Source organism: Berghia stephanieae, chromosome 6 (assembly GCF_034508935.2).
Source record: "Berghia stephanieae isolate SIO BIC M18660-M18661 chromosome 6, UCSD_Bste_1.3, whole genome shotgun sequence".
In the NCBI taxonomy this organism is placed as follows: domain Eukaryota; kingdom Metazoa; phylum Mollusca; class Gastropoda; order Nudibranchia; family Aeolidiidae; genus Berghia; species Berghia stephanieae.
The window spans coordinates 12,151,880-12,177,925 of NC_088365.1; the positions used below are offsets into that span (position 1 = coordinate 12,151,880).

General features: G+C 34.7%; 1 protein-coding gene across 3 annotated transcripts; it reads left to right on the plus strand.

Moving 5' to 3' along the window:
* Positions 1 to 25,167, plus strand: LOC144974485 (NEDD8-activating enzyme E1 catalytic subunit-like). 3 transcript variants are annotated; one of them, XM_078917388.1, is made up of 16 exons: positions 1 to 559; positions 883 to 1,018; positions 1,970 to 2,050; positions 2,419 to 2,501; positions 3,082 to 3,162; positions 3,905 to 3,948; positions 5,131 to 5,195; positions 11,962 to 12,120; positions 13,175 to 13,277; positions 15,149 to 15,262; positions 16,592 to 16,645; positions 17,888 to 17,924; positions 18,399 to 18,480; positions 21,094 to 21,194; positions 21,415 to 21,533; positions 23,138 to 25,167. In XM_078917388.1, exons 2-16 carry the CDS (start codon positions 923 to 925, stop codon positions 23,239 to 23,241), a joined length of 1,323 nt encoding a protein of 440 aa, XP_078773514.1. In that variant the 5' UTR covers positions 1 to 559; positions 883 to 922; the 3' UTR covers positions 23,242 to 25,167. The 3 variants fall into 3 exon arrangements, with proteins under 3 accessions (XP_078773514.1, XP_078773513.1, XP_078773515.1); XM_078917387.1 differs by having other exon boundaries at positions 18 to 120; XM_078917389.1 differs by having other exon boundaries at positions 52 to 176.
* Positions 25,168 to 26,046: the final 879 nt, after the last annotated feature.

Genomic DNA, 26,046 nt, shown 5'->3' on the forward strand with positions numbered 1-26,046 from the left:
ATAACATGAGAAGCTAAGGGAGATCACTGTGTTTAAATTTAGCTTTCTCTATATTTCACTTCAACTTTAAATTCAATCATCAATTTCAAGCTCACCTCACTGCATTGCATCTTGGATTGTGTCGGTTTAATTATATTATCATCTGGTTTTACCGATCATTATCGCTCTTTTAGTTGGTTTGTGTATCCCCTCCTTTTATATCAAGATACATTTTGATTTTTTAGTACTGCAATGAGTGTCATCTCAGTCGGTTTAAAGTTAAAGTTAAAGCCAGTCACTGTCACTGATTGAGTCATTGACACTGACACTGTCGTCTCAGTTCATCTTTTTTTCTTTATCACCCTAACTCTATAAATCAGTTTAATAGATTCAGAGAGAAGTTGCCCTCCTGATCTTCTCCTTCTTAAAAGATTGATTAATTCTGCACTGGCACTGGATATATTATATAGATAGTAGAACGCTACGCCAACTTTGTATACAGAACAGGCACAGGTCACAGGCTATATTTGTCACTGGTTTTAATTTTAAAACCCCCGGCAAATTGAACATTTTAGTTTTAGTGAGTTCTTGGCAACAAATTGCAAGCTTTTAAAAAATCAATAGTGTCCTCAAACATAATAATAATAATAATAATAATACTAAATTAAATATTATTATTATTATTATTATTATTATTATTATTATTATTATTATTATTATTATTATTATTATTATCATAATATTATTATTATTATTAAGTTATTATTAATAATAAATAATTAATATTATTATCATTATATCAATGCGGAAATTATATCAGTTGGACAGTAATGTAAAATCATAATAGCATACTAATATTTGCCCTAATTAATCGCTATGTTTCACTTTGATCAAAAATTGCAGAGTTTCAGAGAGATCATAATAAGACTCTCCCAGTTTAGCAATGGAAGTCGACTGGCCAGGACGATGGGAACACTTGAGGAAAATACTGGAGCGATCAGGGCCATTTGCACATCCTGATTTTGAACCGTCTCCAGAGGTAAAAATAAGAAATAATTAATCATATTTGAAGTTAACCAAAATTGATTCATCACATAATTTTTTTTTTTAATGTTTCCATCAAATTGAAATTTAACATTTAATTTTTGAAGAATAAAATACTTTTCAGAGATGATCTGACTTACGTGATTTGACTTATGCCTCTTGGCTGCTGGCAAAGCATAGGGCCTCAACAGCACTCTTCCATCTTCTTCTGTCCTTGGCACAGACCTTTGCCTCAATCTGGATAAGATTGGAGATGTTCAAATCTTGGTGAAGGCTTCTCCTCCGTGTCTGTTTTGGACGAACCTGTTTCCTCTTGCCAGTGGGTTGGTTATATTACAGGGCTCTTTCCGTAGGGTATGGCCAACCCATTGCCACTTTCTGCGTCTGACTTGGACAGCCATTTGCTTTTGGTTTGTTCTTGTACAAAGGTCAGCATTTGGCACTTTGTTAAACCGTTTCAACTTGAGGATTTGTCCAAGACAGCGATTGACAAAAGTTTGTATTTGGCTGATGCGGTCAAGGTTGTTCGCCAAGTCTCTGACCCATAGAGCAGGACTGCTTCAACATTAGTGTTAAATATTTTAAGCAAGGTGTTTGTGGATATGCTGGACGCTTTCCATATTGGTCTCAATATTGCAAAGGCCTGGCACGCTCTCTTGATTCTAGAGATTATAATCCACGCGACTGACTGATTTTGCTGCCAAGGTGTGTAAATTCCCTGACATCTTTTATTGCTGAACCAGTGATGGTGATAATTTGAGATTCTTTCAGAGATGATCTAGTGTGATACAATTCTATGGCTCATATCACGCCAAACAATCGCAAGATAACTCTGAAAAAAAAAATGTCTTCTTTCATAAAATATCTCTATCCCCCCATGAAAAATAATCTAAAATGAAAATTCTCACTCACAAATGATATATTTTATTATTTTTTCTCTTTTCAGATTCTAACATTCATGAAAGAGACGTGTAAGATTCTTGTCATTGGCGCTGGAGGACTTGGTTGTGAACTTTTAAAAGATCTGGTAAATAAACCATACGTTTTCATTGCTTCATATTCCACAATAAAAAAAAGGTTATCCAAAATAAACCATTGCTTTTTATTACAATACACCTTAAAGGTTACCCAATCATTTGGACAATTTCTCGGTTATTTATCACAAAGGATACTTATATCACGTTTTTAATTTCTACTTGCATTTCCAACAGTATTATTTTATACATATTTAAACACACGAAGACGAAGAGTCAATAGTATCCACAATGCATGTTTTTGAAACTAGGAAAGTGAAAGAACTGTGAGGTTTCCTGTCAAAGAAGATTGGTTTTGTTTATTATGTGACCTGTGACAGGTCTTGGATGGAGATAAATTTTTTCTCATTTATTCTTTCAGGCTTTGATGGGTTTCAGAAATATTCATGTCATTGACATGGATACCATTGATGTGTCCAATCTTAACAGACAGTTTTTATTTAGGTATGTTTGTTTGACTTCTTCCTCTATCACCTTCTACTTTAGCGTCCACTCTATGTGCTTCTTGGTCGTTTTGGAGCATTGAATATGTCCAAAGCATTTGAGCTTTTAGCCTTTAATGATATATTTTGACCAAATTATGTAAACCTTACATTTTATTACTCCAAATTTGGATACTAGTTTAGTATGATATATATATTTTGCCCTCATGTATCTTAAAGCGGTTCAGGATATCCCTGTATGTTGTCAAATGCTCTGAGAGTCAGATGGCTGACAGATTAAGGCATAGTTTTATCAACAGCTCAAAATCGAGCCCTACTTTTGATCTGTTGCTTTATCTTGGAGCAAGAAATACAACTCCTCTTATTAACTTTGCCACTCTGTACTGCAGGCTTATGTGTGTGTGTGTGTGGGGGGGGGGGGGGGGGGAGTGGTTGGTATCTTTGTAATTTTTCCAGATAAAAATGGGCCAGTATTGAATCTTAGTAGAGAGTTCAGTTTTTCGAACCAATAGTTATTATCTCTTTTACTAACTTTCCATAATTTCAAACCAATTCCTCCATTCATCCTCATTTTCCACCAGAGCCAAAGATGTGGGTAAAGCCAAGGCTGATGTTGCCGCTGCTTTTGTCAACTCCAGAGTTCCTGGATGTCAAGTCACCCCGTAGCCTTTGTCATGATTCAGTTTGTTTCTTTAAGTTAAATGTCAATTGCAACGCTTTTAGGTCATATCAGCAGTAGGAAAGAGGAAGATGTCTCATAGTTAAAAGATTGTAAAATTTATTATCATGACAATTTGTGATAGGCGATAATGAGCATTGTCAAACCATGTAAATGTGCTATATGATAATAGTTTTTATAAAATGAATTGTCATTTTTGTAGTTTTAAAAAGGATTATTATTTTGTTGCATTGAACTGTACCAGTGGTTTGAGGTCGCAGAAGGGTACTATTCCTATTTTTTAAGTCCAGAGAGATTAAATGCTTTTTTAAAATGTTTAATTAAAATTAATTAATTTGTAAATGTTTATTTTCAATTTCAAATTTTCAATTATCGTACATAAGTATAGCATTATTTATCTATCATTTGTTAAATATTAGTGGAGCTGATTTAACATTGTGAATGGAAACAATTTTAAAAATGGTATTTCATGAAATTTTATGAAAGGAAATCAGCAAGTTGCAAGTTGTAGAATCCAGACTTTGATGTGTTATTGTTGGAAATTGAAATTATTTTATATATGCACATTAATGATAGTTTCTCGTATTCAATAAGACCTTGAGTACCATGAATATCTAATCCATAGTTCCTCTTCGTTCCTTTTATATTTGTTGCCCAACGTAATCTCAATTTGTGATACCATGGATCTAAAATGCGTTGTATTTTGTTCCTTGACTTTTCTGAAGACATTATGCCAAGATTCAAGATTATGACGACAATTTTTACCGAGGTAATATCAGATTAACTCTCTCCTTACCGCATACCTGCCTATTGTTACGGTCCATCCGTAATTGTTATGGAAGTGTAAGGACAATTACGGACTTACGGAAATAGGAGAAATATTACTGATACAAATGGTCGCAACGTCATTGACTCGACACGGAAACTTTACCCTCATCGGTAGACACAGTGCAAAAGGGTGTATCTATCATTATTTTTGTTTGCTTTAGTATTACTGAAATTTGACCATTAATTACTGATGAATTTTGTATTTCTTACTGAATTTGAAATGTTCAAGTAGGCAGGTATGTTGCTCGCCATTTCTTGGATTTTTCCCCAAAACTTCACACCTAACATATACAAAAATAGATTTATGTCTCTCAGACATAAAATCTGTTAGTTTTTGCTATACCTATTTATTTTTCTAAATGAGCTCTTCGATGCGGTATTAATATACTTTAACTATAGCAAACATTTTTGTTCAAATTTTATGATGTACAAAAGAATTTAGAATGAGAAAAATGTTGGATGCATCGATAACAAATGTGACGATTTTCCTATGGGTGGTAAGGAGGGGGTTAAAGTATTACCACCACCACCACCACCATCACTACTGCAGTCATCATTATTATCAGTCATCATCATTATTAGAATTTTTATCTGTTTTCATAATTCTATACGACCAGATTTTCACATAGTTGTGTGGTCTTTATTCCATTGTAATCAGATGATGGAATGATTGAACAGGGCTGCCAAGTGTCCGGCATTTTGAGGCTGTGTCCCGCCGTCCCGCTTAAGGCAAAAATGTCCCGCATTTCCCTGAATTGATTAAATTTTTTTTTTTTTTTAAATATTATTTTTAAAAAAAATTGTTTCACTGCCTCCACAGCTAACTTTTTTATTTGATCCCTTGCCCCTCAAAAAGGGTCCAGATATTTTTGGCACTATAAAGAAGAACCATTTTTCAAGTCACATTGGCACTATAGTGCTAAACTATTTGTCAATTGGTCACTTTAAGCTTTTTTTTTTTTTTGTAGCCCTAATTCTTTTGTCAAGTTTCAAGTCTGGCAACACTAACTCCCCCCCCCCCCCCACTCTCCCTGTCCAAATTTTGCCTTTGTGAACTTGGCAGTCCTGATTGAATATTGTTGTTGTTATTATGACTGTTTTCAATTTATTTCCACTTGACCAGATTTTCACATAGTGGTGTGCGGTCTTGACTCCATCATAGCCAGAAGATGGATCAATGGAATGTTGGTAAGGCATGGATTTCTAGTCATGATGTCATTGTCATTGCGACATCAAGGTTGTGTTTATATACATATCAACTAGTGCAGCTCAATAGTCTAGGGGTCACACTCTCAACTCTTGACCTGTTAAAATTTTTAATTGAGCTTTATATAGTGCAATATCCACTAAATGTGCTCAAAGCGCTTTACAAGGGATCCCTGGTCAACAGCAACATTTAACATGTAGGACGGGACATGCCGCCTGTTAGGCGATATTACAATTTTTCGGACAAAGACAACGGCCAGGTACTCATTTTACACCTGAGTACGGTGAGAGAAAGTGAGTAAAGAGCCTTTTCCAAGGACTCAACTATGCATTGAGTGCGAGGCTCGAACCCAGGACCCTCCGATCCGAAAGCGAGTATCATATCACAAGACCACATAGCGGCACCTAGGACCTGTGGGTCCTACTAGTCTTGTGTTTTGAGTCCCACTGTGGGGAGTGCAAAGTTGAGTCCCTAGAAAAGGCTCTCTTCTCACATTTTCTCGCCATACTCGTGTGAAAAATTAGACCTTGTGGTATAAATTTGTAATTGCATCTGTTCCTGATGGTTCGGGATCCTTTGTAAAGTCCTTTAAGCACATTTAGCGGATATTGGGCTACGTGAATGCTCATATTTTTTCTTTTTCTTCTTGGTTTTAATTTTCACTATTCTCATTTTTCATATAAACTAACCACTCCCAACTTTCAAGGGTACCAATAGTTCAGTCAGTAGAACACTCAACTGATTTAGCAAATGTACCAGTTTTAAATCAAGATGGAGTCCTTTTTTTTCTCTTTTTCTCGGACCACTCTGTCCATCCAGCAATAACTATTGGTTTTGGAAGAAAGTACATTGCAATAGACTGGACTTAATCCACTTAATTAGGAAGCTAACGTCACGTTTCAGTTTGAATTGCCGGTGCCCTGACCAGGATTATGATTGCAATATGCTCCAATTAGGTACAGCAAACCCTCTAATCGAGTCATGGCTTTATTAGCAAATCGAGAATTTCAACTCAAATCATCACTCTCTTTTTCTCATTTTCAGTCCGTCAAATAAAACGTTTTTGGTATCAAATTAAATCTCAAATCTTCATCTTTTAAAAAATGTTTATGCTTTTTTCATCGGATTTGCCGTTATTTCATGGCTTTGAGTTGAAGGAGAGGAGTAAACTTCAATTTTGGAACCGACGCTCCGCTACTCGAACACCGTAACTGACGGTCGTCTTTTCTCTCCGCTCGGCTGGTCGCGTCAGCGCTATTAATAGTAACGTCAATGGCTGCATCAGAAAGAAAATTGAACAAGCTTTCATTCGATACCAGATTCGCATTTTTATGATTTTTTTCAAAGTTTGAAGTTTCAAGTTAAAAACTTTAAATTGATAAAAAATTGAGAAAAATTTGAAAATTTGGACGATTCTGGTATCAAAATAAAGTTTAAAATCTCAGCTTTCAAATGATGTATACGAAAGCAAGATTTATAGCTTTGCGGTCACCAGCCAACTGAAAACGAAACTACAACTACAACATTTGCCGTATTCACTTCACTCATATGCCGGCTCAGGCAAGAGGCACAATCGCTGATATTTCGTAACTTCACGTTGAAATTGACAATTTTAGCATTGTCAGCTACTTCGGGGGGCAAATTATTTCTATTTTACTTATGAGCTCAGGAAAAAAATACACATATTGTTTATAAAAAGATGTGTATTATTAGAAAGTTACAGAGGTCTGGCTTGAATATTTATGAAAATACGGACAAAAGGTTGCTTTCAAAGAAGGACAAATTTTGGCGATTTTCTACAAATTTCGAAATAACATATCTTTTTAAAATTTTTAACCAATTTTAATGATTTTTATACCATTTTAATCAGGAAAAAAAGTTCTACCTATTGAATGCAACTTAAAGACAACAATTATTTAATCTAAATTTGGGTTTTCCGTACCTACTCCAATGTATTGTGATTCTTATTACTAATTAAGAGAGCATATCAATATTATTTTTATTCTTATTATTTGTGATAACTCGAGTGAAGAACTCATCCTCAATCACGCTCATTCTCTAGGGTTTTTTGTTTTTTTTGGCTATTCATACTTCTACACTCGGGATTATCCAGTACATCTGCTATGATAGTTACCTCACAATCCTTCAGAGATTTTGTCAGTTTTGCATTTATGTAGGAGAAACTACACCCAAGTTCTTTACTTATCTATTCGGTTGTGGATGGCATGGACAGTTCAGTGTTAGAGCAGTAGCTTGACAAGCAAAGGGACCAGTACCCATCTGGATGCAGTCAAGATTTTTATTGGACTCTGAACCTCTCTCCCCTCATCCACCCAGTTAGTGGGTCTGATAGATCTGGTGAAAAGTACTTTGTGATAGACGAGTGTTCTATCCAAAGTGTAGCGGCATTGCCACCATCTGTTTAATATTCCAGAAACCAGGATAAACTCTGGCTCCGTAGGTCTCATGGCTCTGAAGGACTCTTATGAGCACATTTAGTGGATATTAAGCTATATAAAGCTCAATTTAAAAAAAAAAATTTTTTATCTGCCTGGATTTGATTTCATAGCCTTAGATCTTCCAGTTCTAGTTCTAGAATACAATCAATGGTCGTGGAGACCAGTTTGGCAGGCCTTTCAGAAATGGTGAGCCAATCAACCAAATTGTGCCGAATTCCAAAGTAATTCTAAAGAATAATAATAATAATAATAATAATAATAATAATAATAATATAATAATCATTATTGTCCAAATACGCAATTATTGTTAGGTTACAGCTCTTGTAATAGGCGAAAAAAGTAATTAAAATAGTGGTAATAATGATGATAATAATACTGATAGTAATGATGATAATAATAATAATAATAATAATATCAATAATAATAATAATAATAATAATAATAATAATAATAATAATAATAATAATAATATTAATAATAATGCTTTCTGATAGGTCTACAGACAGAGTTCAATTTTAATCTAACATGATAGCAATGATGCAATGCTGCAGATTGAAGCTTGAGTTTCATTGTTACTAGGCTGTCTTGGTCAAAAAGTTTTGATTTACTAATATTGCCAGGTCAGTAATTATTGGTGAAATTATGAAGAGAGAGAGGCTAGTCTGACTGATGAAGGGTGTAGTTTATCATCATCAGCGTCAATATCAAATATAAATATCTCTATTTAGATTTTTCTCTCCCGACGGATTATCACCTTGTCGTGGTGGGAGGGCTTGCGTATCTCGAACCTCGGACCTCTAATAAGAGAAAAAAGGAGAGAGATCAGACGAAGAGTAATCCACCGGCCCTCCAGGAATGGGGGTTGAGCGTAGGGTTAACAACCCACCTCATAAAAAGCAAACTGTTACAGAAACAGAAACCAGACGTAAATCCACAACCGGCGGCAGCAGAGAAGCGGACCAGAATACTGGCTTCATGACGGTAGGAGGTCAAAGCCGAAAGGACGCCCCGGACCAGATTGCAGATCTGTTGTCACCAAAACGCAAGCTCAATGTCTCGTGCTGGAATGTTAGGACCCTATATCAAACAGGAAAACTGGCACAAGCCCAGCGTGAGATGTTGAACTACAAGATCGATTTGCTAGGCATATCAGAGGCAAGATGGACAGGAGCTGGGAAGCGCCAACTCCCAAATGGCGACCTGATCATTTGGTCAGGACGAAAGGATGACCAACACAGAGAAGGTGTTGCCCTCTTGATAGCCAGGCAAAACAAGAAGTCACTATTGGAATGGAAACCGATAAGTGAAAGACTTTTATACACAAGACACAACTCAAAATACGCCAAGCTATCAATCCTCACATGCTACGCACCTACAGAGGATTCAGATGAAGAAAACAAAGAAGAATTTTACGATATTCTAAGAATGGCCGTTGAAAACATTCCAAGACACGATATGCTCATGATCATCGGAGACCTTAATGCTAGAGTTGGCAATACACAAACAAATCAGTCCGTTGGAAAGGAGGGCATAGGGGTAATGAACAACAATGGAAGCAGACTGGCAGAATTTTGTGAAGAACACAACTTCATTATTGGTGGAACTTTCTTCCCACACAAAAACATCCACAAATTAACATGGAAATCACCAGATGGGAAAACAGAAAGTCAGATAGACCATATAATTATCAACAGAAAATGGAAGAGCAGCTTAAACGATGTCAGAGTCAGACGATTGGCAGACATTGGAAGTGACCACCATCTTGTCACAGCCAAAATCTCTACTAAATTGATGAAAACAAAAATAGCAAAACAGAAGGAGAAATGTTTCAACACAGATAAATTGAAAATCCCAGATATCCAAAACAATTTCAATATCTCAGTAAGAAACAAATTCAGTGCAATACAAGATATTACAAACATGACAATCCAAGATTTCAACCACGTCATGCAGGAAAGTGCCACTGAACACTTAGGATACAATAAATCCATTACAGAGAATTGGATATCAGCAAGGTCATGGGAGCTCATTAACCAAAGAAAATCAATCAAACTAAATCTCCTGAACGCTAAATCCCCCCGACTGAAAGAAAGGCTATCCAGTGAATACTCATTGAAGGATAAAGAAGTGAAAAAATCCACAAGGAAAGACAAAAGAGATTTTGCAGAAAATTTAGCAACTGAAGCAGAAAATGCAGCTGTAAGACAAGACACACAAACACTATACAAAATCACAAAAAGCTCTCGGGAAACAGAAGTTATGGTCAAGAGAAACCATTAAAATCCCAAGATGGTAGTGTCATCACAGACGAAAAGGAGAAAATTGAAAGATGGAGAGAATATTTCGCAAACCTTCTGAACAGACCAGACCCTTCTTCTTACACAGATATCCTAGAAGCAGAAATGGACGTAGAGGTTAATCTTGGTCCAATCACTGAGCATGAGGTGCACGAGGCAATACAACAACAAAAAAATGGCAAGGCCCCAGGTATTGACAAAATCACTGCGGAAATGCTTAAAGCGAACTCGCAAGAAATGTCCAAAATTCTCAGTAAATTGTTCACCAACATTTGGGAAAAGGAAGAAATACCAGAGGATTGGCAGAAAGGCATCATCCATAAAATAGCCAAGAAAGGAGACCTAGGAAATTGTGCTAACTGGCGTGGAATCACACTCCTGTCCGTAACGAGCAAAATTTTTAATAGAATCCTTCTGAAAAGAATCTCACCTCACATTGAAAACATTCTTAGAAAAGAGCAGGCAGGGTTCAGAAAAGGGAAGTCATGTAGTGACCACATATTTACCCTGAGACAAATCCTGGAGCAAAGCATTGAATGGAACAGCCCCCTCTACACCATTTTTGTCGATTTTGAAAAAGCCTTTGACAGCTTACACAGAGAGTCCCTGTGGAAAATACTCCGCCATTATGGTATACCGATGAAGATAGTCAACCTAATCAAAGCAATGTACAGCAACTACCAATGCCAAGTGATCTGTGGTAACAATTTAACAGACAGCTTTAATGTAACAACTGGTGTAAAACAAGGCTGCATACTCTCCCCGCTTCTGTTTATCCTGGCTCTAGACTGGCTCATGAAAAATACAATTGATGGTAAGAAGAGAGGCATTCGCTGGACACTGACATCTTTTCTGGAAGATATAGACTACGCAGATGATATCGCGTTAGTTTCCAGTACACACAGAGACGCCTCAGAGAAACTAAATGTACTACACAAGAACGCCTCGAAAATTGGACTGAAAATAAATTTCGATAAGACTGTGTACATTAGGGTGAATCCAAAACATGACAGTGAAATTAAGATAGATGAACATATAATTGAAGAGGTAACAGAGTTCTCCTACCTCGGATCCAAAATAACAGACGACGGAAATGCAGAACATGATATCAAGCACAGAATTCAAAAGGCAAACCAGGCTTTCGGCATGCTGAAAAACTTTTGGAAATCAAAGCAAATAATGAGAAAGACAAAGCTGAAAATATACAAGAGCAATGTTTTAAGTGTACTGCTTTATGGAAGTGAAAGCTGGAAAATGACATCCTCCTTAATACAGAAACTAGAAGCCTTTCAGAACAAGTGTTTAAAAAGAATTTTTAATTTATTTTGGCCTACAAAAATAAGAACAGTGGATCTATTAAAGAAAGCTGACTGCACTAGCATTGATAGCCAAATAAAAAGAAGAAGATGGCGTTGGCTGGGTCATGTTGCCAGAATGGAAAAAGGGTCACTACCCAAGACAGCCTTGTACTGGACAGCAGATGGGAAGAGAAAGCGGGGAAGACCCAAAGAAACCTGGCGAAGGACCATGGAGAAAGAATTAAAGGAAGCAGGCCTGTCCTGGAATACAGCCACCGCAAAAGCAGCCGATCGCAAAAAATGGAGATGTCTGGTGGATGCCCTATGTGCCTCAAGGCCCGAAGAGGATTAAGTAAGTAGTAACTATTTAGATTTTTGGCTATATGGTCTAGTGGTAAGACACTCGCTTTCGGATCAGAAGGTCCTGGGTTCGAGCCTCGCGCTCGGCGCATAGTTGAGTCCTTGGAAAATGTTCTTTACTCACATTCTCTCACCGTACTCAGGTGTAAAATGAGTACCTGGCCGTTAACAGCGTTGTCTTTGTCCGAAAAAAATGTAATATCGCCTAACAGGCGTCATGTCTCGTCCTACATGTTAAATGTTGCTGTTGACCAGGGACCTCTTGTAAAGCGCTTTGAGCACATTTAGTGGATATTGCGCTATTTAAAGCTCTTTTTTTTTTTCTTTCTTTAGATTGGTCTCCTCCAGTATGATGACGAGAACGTTCTAGATCAATCCAGTGTCATCCCCATGGTGGACGGCGGGACGGAAGGATTCAAGGGAAATGCCAGAGTTGTCCTTCCTGGCATGACGGCTTGTATAGAATGTACCCTCGGCCTATACCCTCCACAGGTATCCAGTTGAAGAGTACGAGAGAAAAACCCACAGATGTCCAGTTTTTTACAATTTTCGTAACTGCCCCCTTGAGTGATGTTATTAAGGCATCTAAATTCCCCCTCTACAGAAATAACACCGAACAACAACAAAAAAATACAACCATTAAAGAGTTATGGTTGTATATATTCTATTTATAAAGGGAATGTTTCTAGTTAATGCCCTGATATCACTCCAAAGAGGGCAGTCACAAAAATTTCAAAAATGGACATCTGTGGTTTTTCCCTCGTACTCTTCCGTTGTTTTTGGTTGTTTTTTTATTAATTTTTTTTAATTACTTCACAGAAAAGGTGTCAGGAATTGGTTAGTCCCAGCGGGTCCTGTCTTGGTAGCAGATTCATTTAAGATTTCACCCAGCAGTGTTCAGACTGGGTAGTTTAGTCTGTTAGACCTGGTTGAATGTACCTTGCCATAGACTAGAGTCTTTTCCAAAGAATAGCAACAGCAAGCAGTTGTTACCGTAGATTTAAGATAAGATAAGATAAGATAAGATATACTTTATTGATCCCGAATGGAAATTATTATAATGTCCATTCAGGATCAAATTTAACATTTCTATTTTACACTATGAACACCTGAATAAACTCTGATTTCTTGAGCTTATGACTCTGATATCACACTATCATTCTGTAAACATTTAGCAATTGAATTCATTCCGTTGCTACGAAATCTGAATAACTCTAATAGAGTCATATGCTCCATCCATCATAGAGCTTTATGCTAACAATTTTCCTTGTCCTTTGATTTTATAATGTGTGAGCATTTTTGGTTATTTATTTTGTGGTGTTCTGTTGTACTGTAACATTCTGATTTTACACATTTGAAGAAGTTTTCGTTTATAATCATCATCAACATTATTATTATTATTATTATTATTATTATTATTATTATTATTATTATTATTATTATTATTATTATTATTATTATTTTTAATATTATTATTATTATTATTTTTAATATTATTATTATTATTATTTTATTAAAATAACTATTTCTCAATCTCTCTTTCTAGATCAACTTTCCCCTGTGTACAATTGCCCACACCCCTCGTCTGCCCGAACATTGTATTGAGTACGTCAGAATCCTGCTGTGGCCCAAAGAGGAGCCCTTTGGAGGTGAGTACTCTGTCAATATTTATCCATTAAAATCATTTTCTCATTTCTGCTCACTCCCTACAATGTTCAATCAAGTGTGTATTTAGCATTTATCATTTATCATGCATACTGCTTGAGTATGTCCAACCAGAAGTGTGTATAAACTAACCAACTCGAGCCATATTTTGTTCCGTGTTTTGTTATATATATATATTTCTGTGTTCACCAAAAGAACACTAACAACAAAGGGACTCAGACACAAATGGACACCTGAGTAACTTCTCTCTTACGACTTTTATGGTGAAAATGGTCAAATAATATTACATCAGGTTAACATACATGCCGAATCTTACAAATTTTTAGTAATTTTACTGATTTTAGACAAATTTCATGGCCAAATACGAAATTTTATGGAAAATTACGAAAATTACGAATTTTTAATTCTTAGTAATACTTAAATGATAATAAAAGTAATAATAATAATAATAATAATAATAATAATAATAATAATAATAATAATAATAATAATAATAATAATAATAATAATAATGATAATAATAATGATAGTAATAATAATAATAATGATAATAATAAGAAGAACAACAATAACAACTACTTACTACTTCTACTACTACTACTATTACTACTACTATAATAATAACTGGGTGGGGTTCCCTACCTCCACAGTGGGCAGGGAGGTACTTACCGTGTCTTCTATCCCCATATATCTGTTTTCCAACTTGCTTTCTGTCTTTGTCTTGGTGTGAGATTGCTCGATTTTGTCCCGACCCTGGCCGGAGTCCTTGACTGGGAGGGAAACAGTCAAATGCATAGTTATTGTTTTGGGAGATGATATTTTTTTCCTTGTAAATCATCTCTCTGTTATGTGTTATTTTTAATGTAGAATGCAAGCATTTGAGTGTATTCCTCTTTGTTGGATTTTGTGCTTGTGTCTGGATGAGACTTATAGGTGATCTCAAACTAAGTGCATTGGTGGTATGCTCTTGGAATCTACATCTGATCCCTATTTGTTCCCAGTTCCCCTATGTCTTACTTTTTCTTGGATGCTTTAATTGTAATTCTAGAACTTTTTACTATCCCATTTTTTTCCTTTTTACTGGCGCTGATATGACCTTAATGTGTTGCAAGCGCCGTAAAACCCTTAAAAAACAAAAAACAAAACAAATAATAATAATAACAATAATGATAATAATAATAATAATAATAATAATAATAATAATAATAATAATAATAATAATAATAATAATAATAATAATGATAATAATAATAATAATAATATTGTGGTTGTTCATACACAATTTCAGAAATTACGAATTTGCTTGTCAAATTACTAAAAATTGACATTAAAATTACTAAATTTGAAGTTTTCAATTTGGCTAGTCTGGGTTAAAGTAAAATTGATAATTAATGTAAGGGCTAAACGTCTGAAGCTGAAAAACTAAATCAGTGGTTGGAGTAATTTCCCTTACTTAGAGTGGGTTCACATTGGCCTTTCTGGGCTTGTGAGCTCTTTACCAGTCCACTGTCTTACTATTTTTTCTATCCTTTTCACGTGGCTTCGTGCCATAGTTCTAGAATGAGACCATTTAACCTGGGCTTGTCTGGAGTCTTTTGTTGAAAGGGAAATAAATGCATTTATTTTCGTGACGGATGATATTGTTCTACTAGCTTCTCTCCCTTGCCTTAATTTTTTATTCTGTTTTGGTTTTTGTAAGCTTAATTTAAATTTTCTTTTGACTATTCTATCACTTTTCTCTTTACTGGCATTGAAATGACCCAAAAAAAAAAAAAAAGGTGGCAAGTGCTGTTAAACCCCTAAAAGCAAAAGTAAACAAATGAATCAAAGTATATTTCACATCTGATTACTCCAGTTGGTGTGGTTATTGACGGGGATGACCCCAAACATGTCCAGTGGATCATGGAGAAATCTTTGGAAAGAGCCCAAGAGTACCAGATTGCTGGAATCACGTATAGACTAACACAAGGTAGGCTAAGACCATTTTGTCATAGCTAAGCAGTGCACTGGAAAAACATGCATTAAAAAATTTGGCCAGAAAATAAGTCTTTCAAATATCGATGGAGTCTAATGACCCTCATTTTGAGAAAAACTTGCAAACCTGAGAGTTTTTGCCGAGATGAAGGTCATATGAATTGATTGATATTTGAAGAACAAGTTTTCTGGCCAAAATTTAAAGTTCGTTTTTCCAGCGTACAACACACTTGTTATTTTTTCTACTGAGCATTGCTTTTGATGCAATAACACATTATTGGGAACAATGTGAAATTGAATGTAAGCTTCAATTTAATATACAAAAACCAATAAAATGGACATATCTGGTTTCCCCTTTATCAACAAAACAGGATGAATGAAACACTACAGACGGATGAGATAATGTTATTATTATCACATTATCTCATTCGTCTGTAGTGTTTTCATTCATTCTGTTTTGTTGATAAAGGGGAAAACCCGAAACGTCCATTTTATCTGTTTTTGTATATTAAATTGAAGCTTACATTCAATTTCACATTGTTGATTATTTCTTCGAGCTTCAAGCAGCAACATTTACGTTAACACATTATTGTGGCATTGATGGCTGCAATGGTTGCAAAACTCGGGTCCCAACATTGTGTCCAAAAGTAAACCACTTTACACACCTTGGGTTTTAATGAGTATTCACCTTTTGGCAGTTTCAGTGATAAATATTATAGGAGTGATAACAAAAAAAAACAAAAAACATTCCAAACACTGGTGACTTGTACTGCATGAAATGGAAACACAGTTCCATATCACCTGCTGGGGGATTAAATGTAGTGTTGCACTGAGCACGGTGAAAAAGTGGAAGTGGGCGATATGAATATGCATGTTTATTCTATGTAATGCACATAAGACACAAAAACAAAAAAAAACAACAACAAAAAAAATATATAATGGATAGAAGCATTTTGTTGCGGTGTCTCAACCTCTATGCTACAATTCTTATTAATCTTGAGGAGAAATTTATGGTTTACAGTCCTAAATACAAAAATGATTTGTCGACCATTTTGTTATTGACAAGCATAGATCTATGGCACAGAATGGTAGAAAAAGATTGATGGTTTATTTAATTTAACGTCTAATGCACGTTAGTCAAACACCAATTGAGTCACTTGGTCTCGATGGCTAACCTGTTTGTCGTTACCAAAAGTTTATAATTTTATTACAATTTCATTGACTTTTGCTCACATAAATAACTATGCAGATTATGACCCTTAATAGTGACTGGCAAAAGCATTTTTAATCAAGCCTTTTTAAAACATTATGAAATGTTTTGTAGGTGTGGTGAAGAGAATCATGCCAGCAGTGGCGTCGACCAACGCTGTGATTGCGGGTGAGTGGTTTCTGTCTTCTTCAAACTTCTTGTTCCTTATAAGTCCCTTAGAAATTTCTAATGATTCAAGAAAAGTTTTGTTATCACAAGATAGTTTTGTATCCATAGCTTATTTTTAAAAAAATGTATCTGATGTGTGCCGTTGTAAGTAGTTCTTTCAACGATTTTAATAAAATTGTCTAGTCTTTGATAATAAATAGCATAGGCATTGCAGAAATGTGATGAGTGTTGTAAATTGCTGGCAACTGGGTACTGCTGCATCAGCTGTAGAAAATACTCATGGGAAAACTGACTAATCGGAGACAACAAGAGATGAAGTGAGTAGGACAGTGCCAGAAGCAGTGATGATACTTATCCGCGGAAATCCGCGGTTTTCTTTCCTTTCCTCGGTTTTCCTCCTCAGATCCTCGATCCGCGGATATTTCCTTCATTTCCTCCTTTTACTTTTTTTTTATATAATAAATCTTTAAAAAATACTCCTTTTTTAAAAAATATATATATATAAAAAAAATTTCCTCCTTTTACTGGACTCCGGGCGTTTTAAAATTATGCTCAAAAGAAGTCATCCTGCCTACTTTCCTGTGGTGCAAGAATGTTCTAGGTGAGTTTTCCGTTTTTCCGAGACTTTTCCTCCTTTTTGACTTTTTGTGAGTATCATCACTGCAGAAGACAATAGAGAATAAAATTTTCACGGCGGTGATGGGGGTTTGAACCCGCGACCTTACTGGTACAACAACTCCACCTGGCCGTGGAGAGCGTGACTCTACCGTATGAGCTATCCACTTTGTGTTTGGTGAAATTATTCAACATATTCTTGTAGAGTATATATGTATTGAACCTTTGACTTTGATATAAATGCCACTTAATGTTCCTTTGTTTTGTAGATTGTTCTTTCCTTTTACCTACTTTTTTTTGTTACTCTCTTAGTAACCGTTTACAAAAATAATGAGATATACAGTTTTGAAAATGTAGTCCAGAAATTAAGCGCTTAATAAAGCATATATTCACAAATCTCAAACTTCACCAACACTACAGCTACAGCAACAAAAATAGTAAAGAAATATACAGTCTTGAGATGTAATAGTAATAGAGAAATGTATTGCATAAAAACCCAACAAATTATTCACATAGCCCAAACGTCACCTCCACTACCACTGGATGCATCTGATATGATTTACTCAACTGTTAAGTAAAAGTAAAATTATGTCATTCTGCAACTTTATTTTTATTTTCTCACAACAGCTGCCTGTGCCAATGAGGTATTCAAAATAGCATCAAGGTAAATATTTCAGTTTTAACAGTATTGATAGTTGCCATTTGTTTTCATATTTTTCACTCTGAAGAAAAAGAAACATTGAAAATAATAATAATAATGCTGAAAACTTATATAGCGCTATAACTCCAGAGACACCAGAATCTAAATTCTTAAATTACAAATTACTTTGGCTGAAACATACTCATTCACACACAAGCTTTAGTAACTAAAAACACAGGTGAGAACTTACATTTTCAATTTATTGGTCATAAACTTATTTCACAATTAAAACGAGGACAAAATGAAGAAAGAATAAATGAAAATAAAAGAATTGACACTTTGTTCAAATTTTAGTCGGAAGATGTCATGGTGATGTATTTTAGTGTTGAAAAATTTTAATTTGATAGGTGTGAGTGATAAATACATGGATAGAATAAGGCTGTAGCCCTCTGTCCATAAATTTTCCACAAATTTATTTATTTTATAATTGATTTCTAGCTGCTGTGCTCCCCTCAACAACTACATGAATTTTAACGACACCAATGGAGTTTACACATACACTTTCGAGGCAGAGAGGCTGGTAAGAATTGATTCAACTTCATTTGTTTAGTTCTTAAACTTCAATATTATATCACTGATGTCCATTAAGATTTTTCCTGGCAATTTCTGTGGTTGTATTGAAATCACAATTGATGGATGTATCCAATTTTATGCTACGAACACGCTTCAACAGTCATGACGTCACTTCCATCGTAATGACGAATGGTAACTTAGTAACTGGCTCTAAACTATCTGAACTATGGCGGACGCCCTTATGAAATATTTCTCAGATGAGCATAAAATCATATCCAAATAAAAAAAATAACATTATAAATCCGATCATGTTTTGACTTTTACACATTCTGATCACAAGACATATGAAAACTAGCCAGCATGAAGAATACAAAGTACAGATTTTCTTTGTTTAGAACCAAGATGGCCACCATTGCTGGTCTACGTGACATCAGACTATTGAATCCAATTAGGACTCTAAATACCACAATGATTGTTAACCACCTCTGCATTACTTTAAATGTATGCTAACTTACCACTGCTGATCTAATTTTCTAGTTTCTCTTAACTCACTCAACCCTAATACCGATTATATCCGTAGTTTACCCGGGCTACTTTTACCCCGTGCTTATTTATTACATTTTTTATGAGAAGTAGTACCATTGCTAATGTTTTTCGTTTTTACATGTTAATGGTAGTTGATAAAACTATCTATGTACATGCTCATTTTTAAAACATTTTTTTCCAATTTTGAAAAGTAGCAAAAATCTCTAGGATTGAGTGAGTTGACACGAGCAAAGTCTTACCATCTGGCATCTTCTTCTTCTTCTAGGTTCCATGCTTGGTCCAGGCTTCGGATACTGCATGAATTATCTCTCTCCATTCCTCCCTGTCTCTTGCTTTTTCAAACAGCTCTTGGATTGTTAGGTTGGTGAAGCCCTTCAGTTGGTCTATGAGTGTTTTTCTTTGTCTCCCCCGGGCGCGTTTACCAGGTATTTTTCCACAACTTGCCAGTAATTCATTCTTATCTTTCCTTACTATGTGTCCGAAAAAGGATAGTTGTCGATCCACTATTAAGGGCATTAGTTTCCTTTGTTGGTATGTTTGTTTTAGCACTTCTTCGTTCGTTTTGTGTGCAGTATACGATATTCTCTGCATCCTTCTCAAGCACCACATTTCAAAAGCTTCAATGTTCTTTTGTGTTTCTGCATTTGTAGTCCAGCTTTCGCATCCGTATAACAAGATTGGCCACACGTAGCACTTCAAGACTCGGAATCTAATCCCGAACGACATCTGTTTGTTTTTCAAAATGTTTCCCAGGTCCATGAAGGCCTGTTTGGCTTGAGTTATTCTTGCTCGTATGTCTCGGTTACATCTTCCATCTGTTGTCACTATTGAACCTAGGTATTTAAAACTTTCTACGTTGGTAAGTTGCTCGCCGTGAATCGTTATATTGCAGGTGTTGTTGTTTTCGGGGTTTTTCTGTATTACCATGCATTCCGTTTTGGTGATATTCACTTCCATTCCCTTGGCTTCACTATCTACTACCACTTTGTCAACAATCTTTTGAAGTTGGATTTCTGATGTTGCAATGAGTACCGTATCGTCTGCGTATCTTATATTATTTATGTTGTGACCTCCTACTTTTATTCCCTCCATATTATTTATGCCCCTCATGATTGTTTCTTGGTATAGATTAAACAGATCTGGTGAGGCAACACACCCTTGACGGACTCCTTTCTTAATAGGAATGGAATTTCCTGTAGAGTTTCCGATTTTGATAGATGCCTGCTGGGTGTAGTATAATGTTTGCATGAGTCTGAGGTCTTTCTCATCAGCGCCAATGGAGTGCAGTTGTTTTAGTATTTCTTCGTGGCGTACTCTATCAAAAGCTTTTTTGTAGTCGACAAAACAGAGGTATAGTGGGGTCTGAGCCTGTATAGCTCTTTCACTTAAAACACGGAGGAGGTATATTGCGTTCCTTAATCTGGCATAAAAAGGACTTAAAAAGAATATACATTGCTCTCAAGATGGTATACATTGATGTATAATTCACCATTCTCCTTTTTCCGTGTATTTATTTATATATGTTTTTATATCTAAAACTTTGGCGGTATATTCTATTGAAAGGCTTAACTCACTCAACCCTAACACCGACTATATCTGTAATATACCCGGGGTTACTTTTACCCCATGCCTATTTATTACATTTTTCTGAGACAAATAATAGGCGTAGTGTCAAAGCTATTGTTTTTATTTTTTACATGTTCATGGTAGTTGAATAAAACGGTCTATGCACATTGTCGTTTTAAATAATTTTTTTTTTTTCCAATTTTGAAAAGTAGCAAAAAATATCTAGGATTGAGTAAGTTAAAACAAAAATGATATGTAATAAATACTTTTATCCAATCATTTCACGTAATAATGTCTTTGTTAAGGATGTGGAATAATAATGGATTTGTTTTCTTTTTCTTGGGTTAGAATTTTTTAACTAATTTCTTTATTTATCCATTTATTCATCTTATTAATTAATTATAATTACTTTATTAATCAATTGATTAATATATTTTTCTTTCTTTATTTTTATTTTTTGAATCAGTTCATACTTATTTATTTCATTCCTTTCTATTCTTGTTCCCAGGATGATTGTGTGGCCTGCAGTTTGAAACCTCAGAGCTTGTCTTTCTCAGAGTCGGATAAATTGCAAGATATCATCACACATCTACAAGAAAGTCCAACATAGTGAGTTTTGTTAACCCTTTAATGGCCGACCATATTTCTTTCAAAAGTGATGTCTCCCGTCATTTATTTAACAACTATTTTGGACTTAAAGTTATCAAAATAGGTACATTGATTGAATTATCGTTGCATCCTCTGTTCCATATTTGAGCTGGCTCCCTTTGACTCTTTGGTGCTTTTAAATTCAAATCTGCTTTTTAAAAACTTTCTTTCCTTTCCCCAGTCAAATGAAAGCACCAGGTATTACAACGTACATAGATGGTAAAAATCGCACTTTGTATATACAGACTGTAAAAAGTATTGAGGAGAAGACGAGGGAGAATCTAAAGAAGACATTGAGAGGTAAGTCATGACATTGCACGATCTGTTGTGGAGATAAAATTGCATTGGTCTGTATAACTATGGATTACCAACAAAAAAAATTTAACTTGGACAATTCATTGAATTAAAGGTAAAGTCGCTTTTATTGAAATATTTAATAGTTTCTGAAGCATTGTAAAACTTAAAAAAAATAAAAATAAAAACAAGTACCAAAAACCAAACTCTATTATTCAGACCTGCCAGCATATGCAGACATATTTTTGGTAAGCCAGCTGGTTCTCTTAAAATCCGATTACCTGGCTTATTACAAGTTTACATAGTTTACAGTCGCAAGGTTGGTTTTTCATTTATTTTTTTTTAATTGAGGGAATTGCACAGCTCTGTGCAAGCATGATAATAATAATAATAATAATAATAATAATAATAATAATAATAATAATAATAATAATAATAATAAGCTTTATTGTCCAAATAGGCAATTATAGTTAGGTTACAGCTCTTGTAATAGGGGGTAAAAATAGTTAAAATAGTAGTAATAATGGTGATAATAATACTGATAGTAATGATGATGATAATAATAATAATAATAATAATAATAATAATAATAATAATAATTATAATAATAATAACGATAATAATAATAATAATAACAATAATAATAATAATCTTTATTGTCCAAATAGGCAATTATAGTTAGGTTACAGCTCTTGTAATAGGGGGAAAAAATAGTTAAAATAGTAGTAATAATAGTGATAATAATACTGATAGTAATGATGATAATAATAATAATAATAATAATAATAATAATAATAATAATAATAATAATAATAATAATAATAATAATAATAATAATAACGATAATAATAATAATAATAATAATACTAACGGTAATATAATAATAATAATAATAATAATAAGAGAAGAAGAAGAAGAAGAAGAAGAAGAAGAAAAAGAAAAAGAAGAAGGAGAAGAAGAAGAATGATAATAATAATCTCTCTCTCTCTCTCTTTTTTTTTGTAATGGCTGATGCAGGTGGGAACCATAGTATTAATTAAACTCATACAGTTGGATATTGGGGATAGTTGGGCATCCCGTTTGCAAGGAAGAACTAAACAAAAAACAGTGGATCCATAAGAGAAAATGACCAGTCGGGGAAAAAGTCTGGGTTGCGTGTCCACACTGGGTTTTCTCAACGAAATGAATGAAACAATATCGTGAGAATTAACTTAAACTAATATTCTTACGCTGTTTATTTTTTAAGCACTGTGGAACATCCATTGATAATAATAAAATTCTTTTTAATCATCCTTGGTATAAAATTTTCTTTATGGCTTATCTAAAGGGGGGAAAAAAACTCAGTTAATATAGGCATCAGCTGTAGTACAGTGAGCAAAACGGGTTAAGTTTCTTATTCAAGGGAAAAAGAAACATGTCCAAGCGAGGCTCAAACCCGATCTTTAGTTTGGAAGTACAATGCCTTACTGACACCCAAAGGGTGTACCATAAGCATGATAGTAGTATTATCACCCATCCACTTCCTTTTATATTCCATCAGAGGCTCCTCTCAATTTCATGTCTTTATGAAGTAAAATGTATTATTTTTATCTCATTGTTTTTTATCACAGACCTAGATCTTGTCAATGGGCAGGAGTTGTATGTAGCTGATGTGACCACCCCAACTTCTCTCACCTTCCGACTGACCTTAGCTTCCAGCATGGAGAGTTCCTAACATCCACTGTGTCATTTTTGTGGAACTTGAATCCAACTAGAACTTTTGACTTGTTTTTCAAAATTTTATTTAATAATTGACATAACTACAGTCTGACAGTTATTTTTCGAATCTGTGTTTGTTGAATCCTGAGATTCCAGAAACTGATATATCAAATTCTCAATTTAGGTACCTATCTCCTTACGTTTCTAAGTAATTTTTAAAGTTATTGATTGACACATTTCGTATGGTAAAAATCACCAGCATACACAACAAAAACGTTACCGTTGGCTATTGATATAACTTGTCATGTGGTGATCTCCCTCTCCCTCTCTCAGATCTTCCCTCATTACAGGCATTACAGGCATCCTCACCCACCAATAGCGAATCAAGTTTATGCAATCACCGTTCCCCCACAACTCGTTGTACCTTTGTACGTTATGATGCAATTGAGAAAATACTTCAAAAAGGTGATGTCCCTTTTTATAAAACTACAACCACAAATTTGCCGAACTTTTCCTCCTGTCGTATTCAGATGCAATTTGATGAATACTTGTTAGACTGTAGTAGCATCTTGCTTTCAATGAGACCTCAGATTATATAGAACTGATTCTCAGTCCCATTAATCTTGTTGAATTCCAGACCAATTGATTTGAAATTGAACTTTGTATTGCTCTTGACTTTAAATCTTTCACCAAATCAAAATATTTTTATGTCTAAAATCTCTGATGTAAGAATGTAAAGAAAAATAAATGAATTTGTCATGCAGTCTTTCCAGTGTTTAAATGACATTGCTGGTATCGCAGATGACAGATAAAGTGTCTGAAAGAGTGTAAGAAAATAAAAAGAAAAAGACAATTAGTATTAGTGGCGAGTAGGATTTGAACCCTGAACCATCAATTTGATGAGTTGTTCAAAATTAACTCAACATTTTCTAAGGTTGACCTCAGGAGTATATTGTATTCCAAGTTTTACGTTCTTGCTCAGTACAAAAGGCCAATAATGTTTGCTAGTTTAACTCACTCAATCCTAGAGACTTTTGCTAGGTACTAAAAAGTGTATTAAAAATGAGCATGTACATAGATAGTTTTATTTAACTGCCATTAACATGCAAAACCTAAAAACATTAGCTCTGATACTACGCCCATAATTTGTCTCAGAAAAATGTAATAAATATGCATGGGGTAAAAGTTACCCAGGTAAACTACGGATATAGTCGGTTGAGTGAGTTAAATAAGAATTTTTTTCTCTTGTTTAATTTGAAGTCTTATGTTACCAAGCAAGTTGAATCCAAGGTCCTGTTATTTATTTAGGGTTTTTTTTTACTTCATATTTATAATAATTTGATTTCAGGTCACAAAGCCTCATACATACTATCCTTTAAGTTTTGAAAATTTAGTCATTCCAGTTGGGATTCGAATTTACTTACTCAGACTCAGACCCGACATATCTCATTGTTTTTCACCCCTGAGCGAGAGCAAATATCAGGGCGACCCTCAAATTTTGGCAAATTTCGGAAATTATTTTGGCAATTTTTAGGCCCCAACTTGGCAAAAAATGCAGATGACAGAATGATGATGCAATTCGCACTACAATGATTTGGACTTTTGTGTAGAATAAAGCAAGCACGATTTGCATCACTATTACTGCTCTCTGAGTTTAAAATAGTAAGAAAAAAAAGAGATTTGTAGAGTTAAAATAAAATCAAACTTTGCCTATTAAAGGTGGTGGAAAGAAAGGAAATAATAGCTTTATTTTTAAGTTCATGCAGAAATTTTTTTTGGTACAAAATAATGTGTAAAAATGATTAATTTTATTATAATTGGTATTGTGTCTCTATGAAATTATGTTTAGAATATTGACTAATTTATTAATTGAACCCCATTGGGTTATGTTTCCTGTTTTTATGAAAATTATCATGAAATAAAATAATTTTATATGCTTGAACTCTATGGGGTTTTTTTTTGTTCTGAGAAAAAGAGAGAATTTTCCCGGCAAAACGATCATCATTTTCCACTTCAGAATTATTGGGTTTATTAAAGATTTTTAAAAGGAGATCTGGGTGGGGATCCTGACCTCCCATAGCGGGCAGGGAGGTACATACTGTGTCTTCTATCCCCTATATCTGTTTTCCAACATGCTTTCTGTCTTTGTCTTGGAATGAGATTACTTGGTTTTGTCCTGCTCTGGCCGGAGTCCTGGCTGGAGGGAAACAGTCAAATGCATAGTTATTGTTTTGGAGATGATATTTTTTTCCTTGTAAATCATCTCTCTGTTCTGTATTATTATTTTATTTTGAATGTATAATGTAAGCATTTGAGTGTATTCCTCTTTGTTGGATTTTGTGCTTGTGTCTGGATGAGACTTGTAGGTGATTTCAAACTAAGTACATTGGTGGTATGCTCTTGGAATCTACATCTGATCCCTATTTGTTCTCAGTTCCCCTTTGTCTTACTTTTTCTTGGGTGCTTTAATTGTAATTCTAGAACTTTTTACTATCCCATTTCTTCCTTTTTACTGGCGCTGATATAACCTAAATGTGTTGCAAGCGCCGTAAAACCCTTAAAAACAAAACAAACTAAAAGGAAGATGGGCGGGGTCTTTTGACCTCCCATGTTAGGCAGGAGGTCACTTGCTGTGTCTTTTATACAACTATATCTATTTTATGAGTTGCTTTCTTTCTTTGTCTTGGAATGGCTGAACCTTGCCGGAGTCCTTGGCTTGGGTTGGGGGGAGGAGGGGTGTGTAGCGTTAGTTTTTGTAAATTATCTCTCTCTTATGTACTGACGTTATATATTTTGTTTTGAACATGTAAACAGTTGATTG

Bases quoted from the DNA above. Each gene is read 5' to 3' on its own strand.
- LOC144974485 (XM_078917388.1), top strand. From the start codon at position 923: ATGGAAGTCGACTGGCCAGGACGATGGGAACACTTGAGGAAAATACTG. The intron at 3,949-5,130 runs GTAATATCAGAT...CCACTTGACCAG, and splicing joins TGACGACAATTTTTACCGAG to ATTTTCACATAGTGGTGTGC. The intron at 13,278-15,148 runs GTGAGTACTCTG...TGATTACTCCAG, and splicing joins CAAAGAGGAGCCCTTTGGAG to TTGGTGTGGTTATTGACGGG.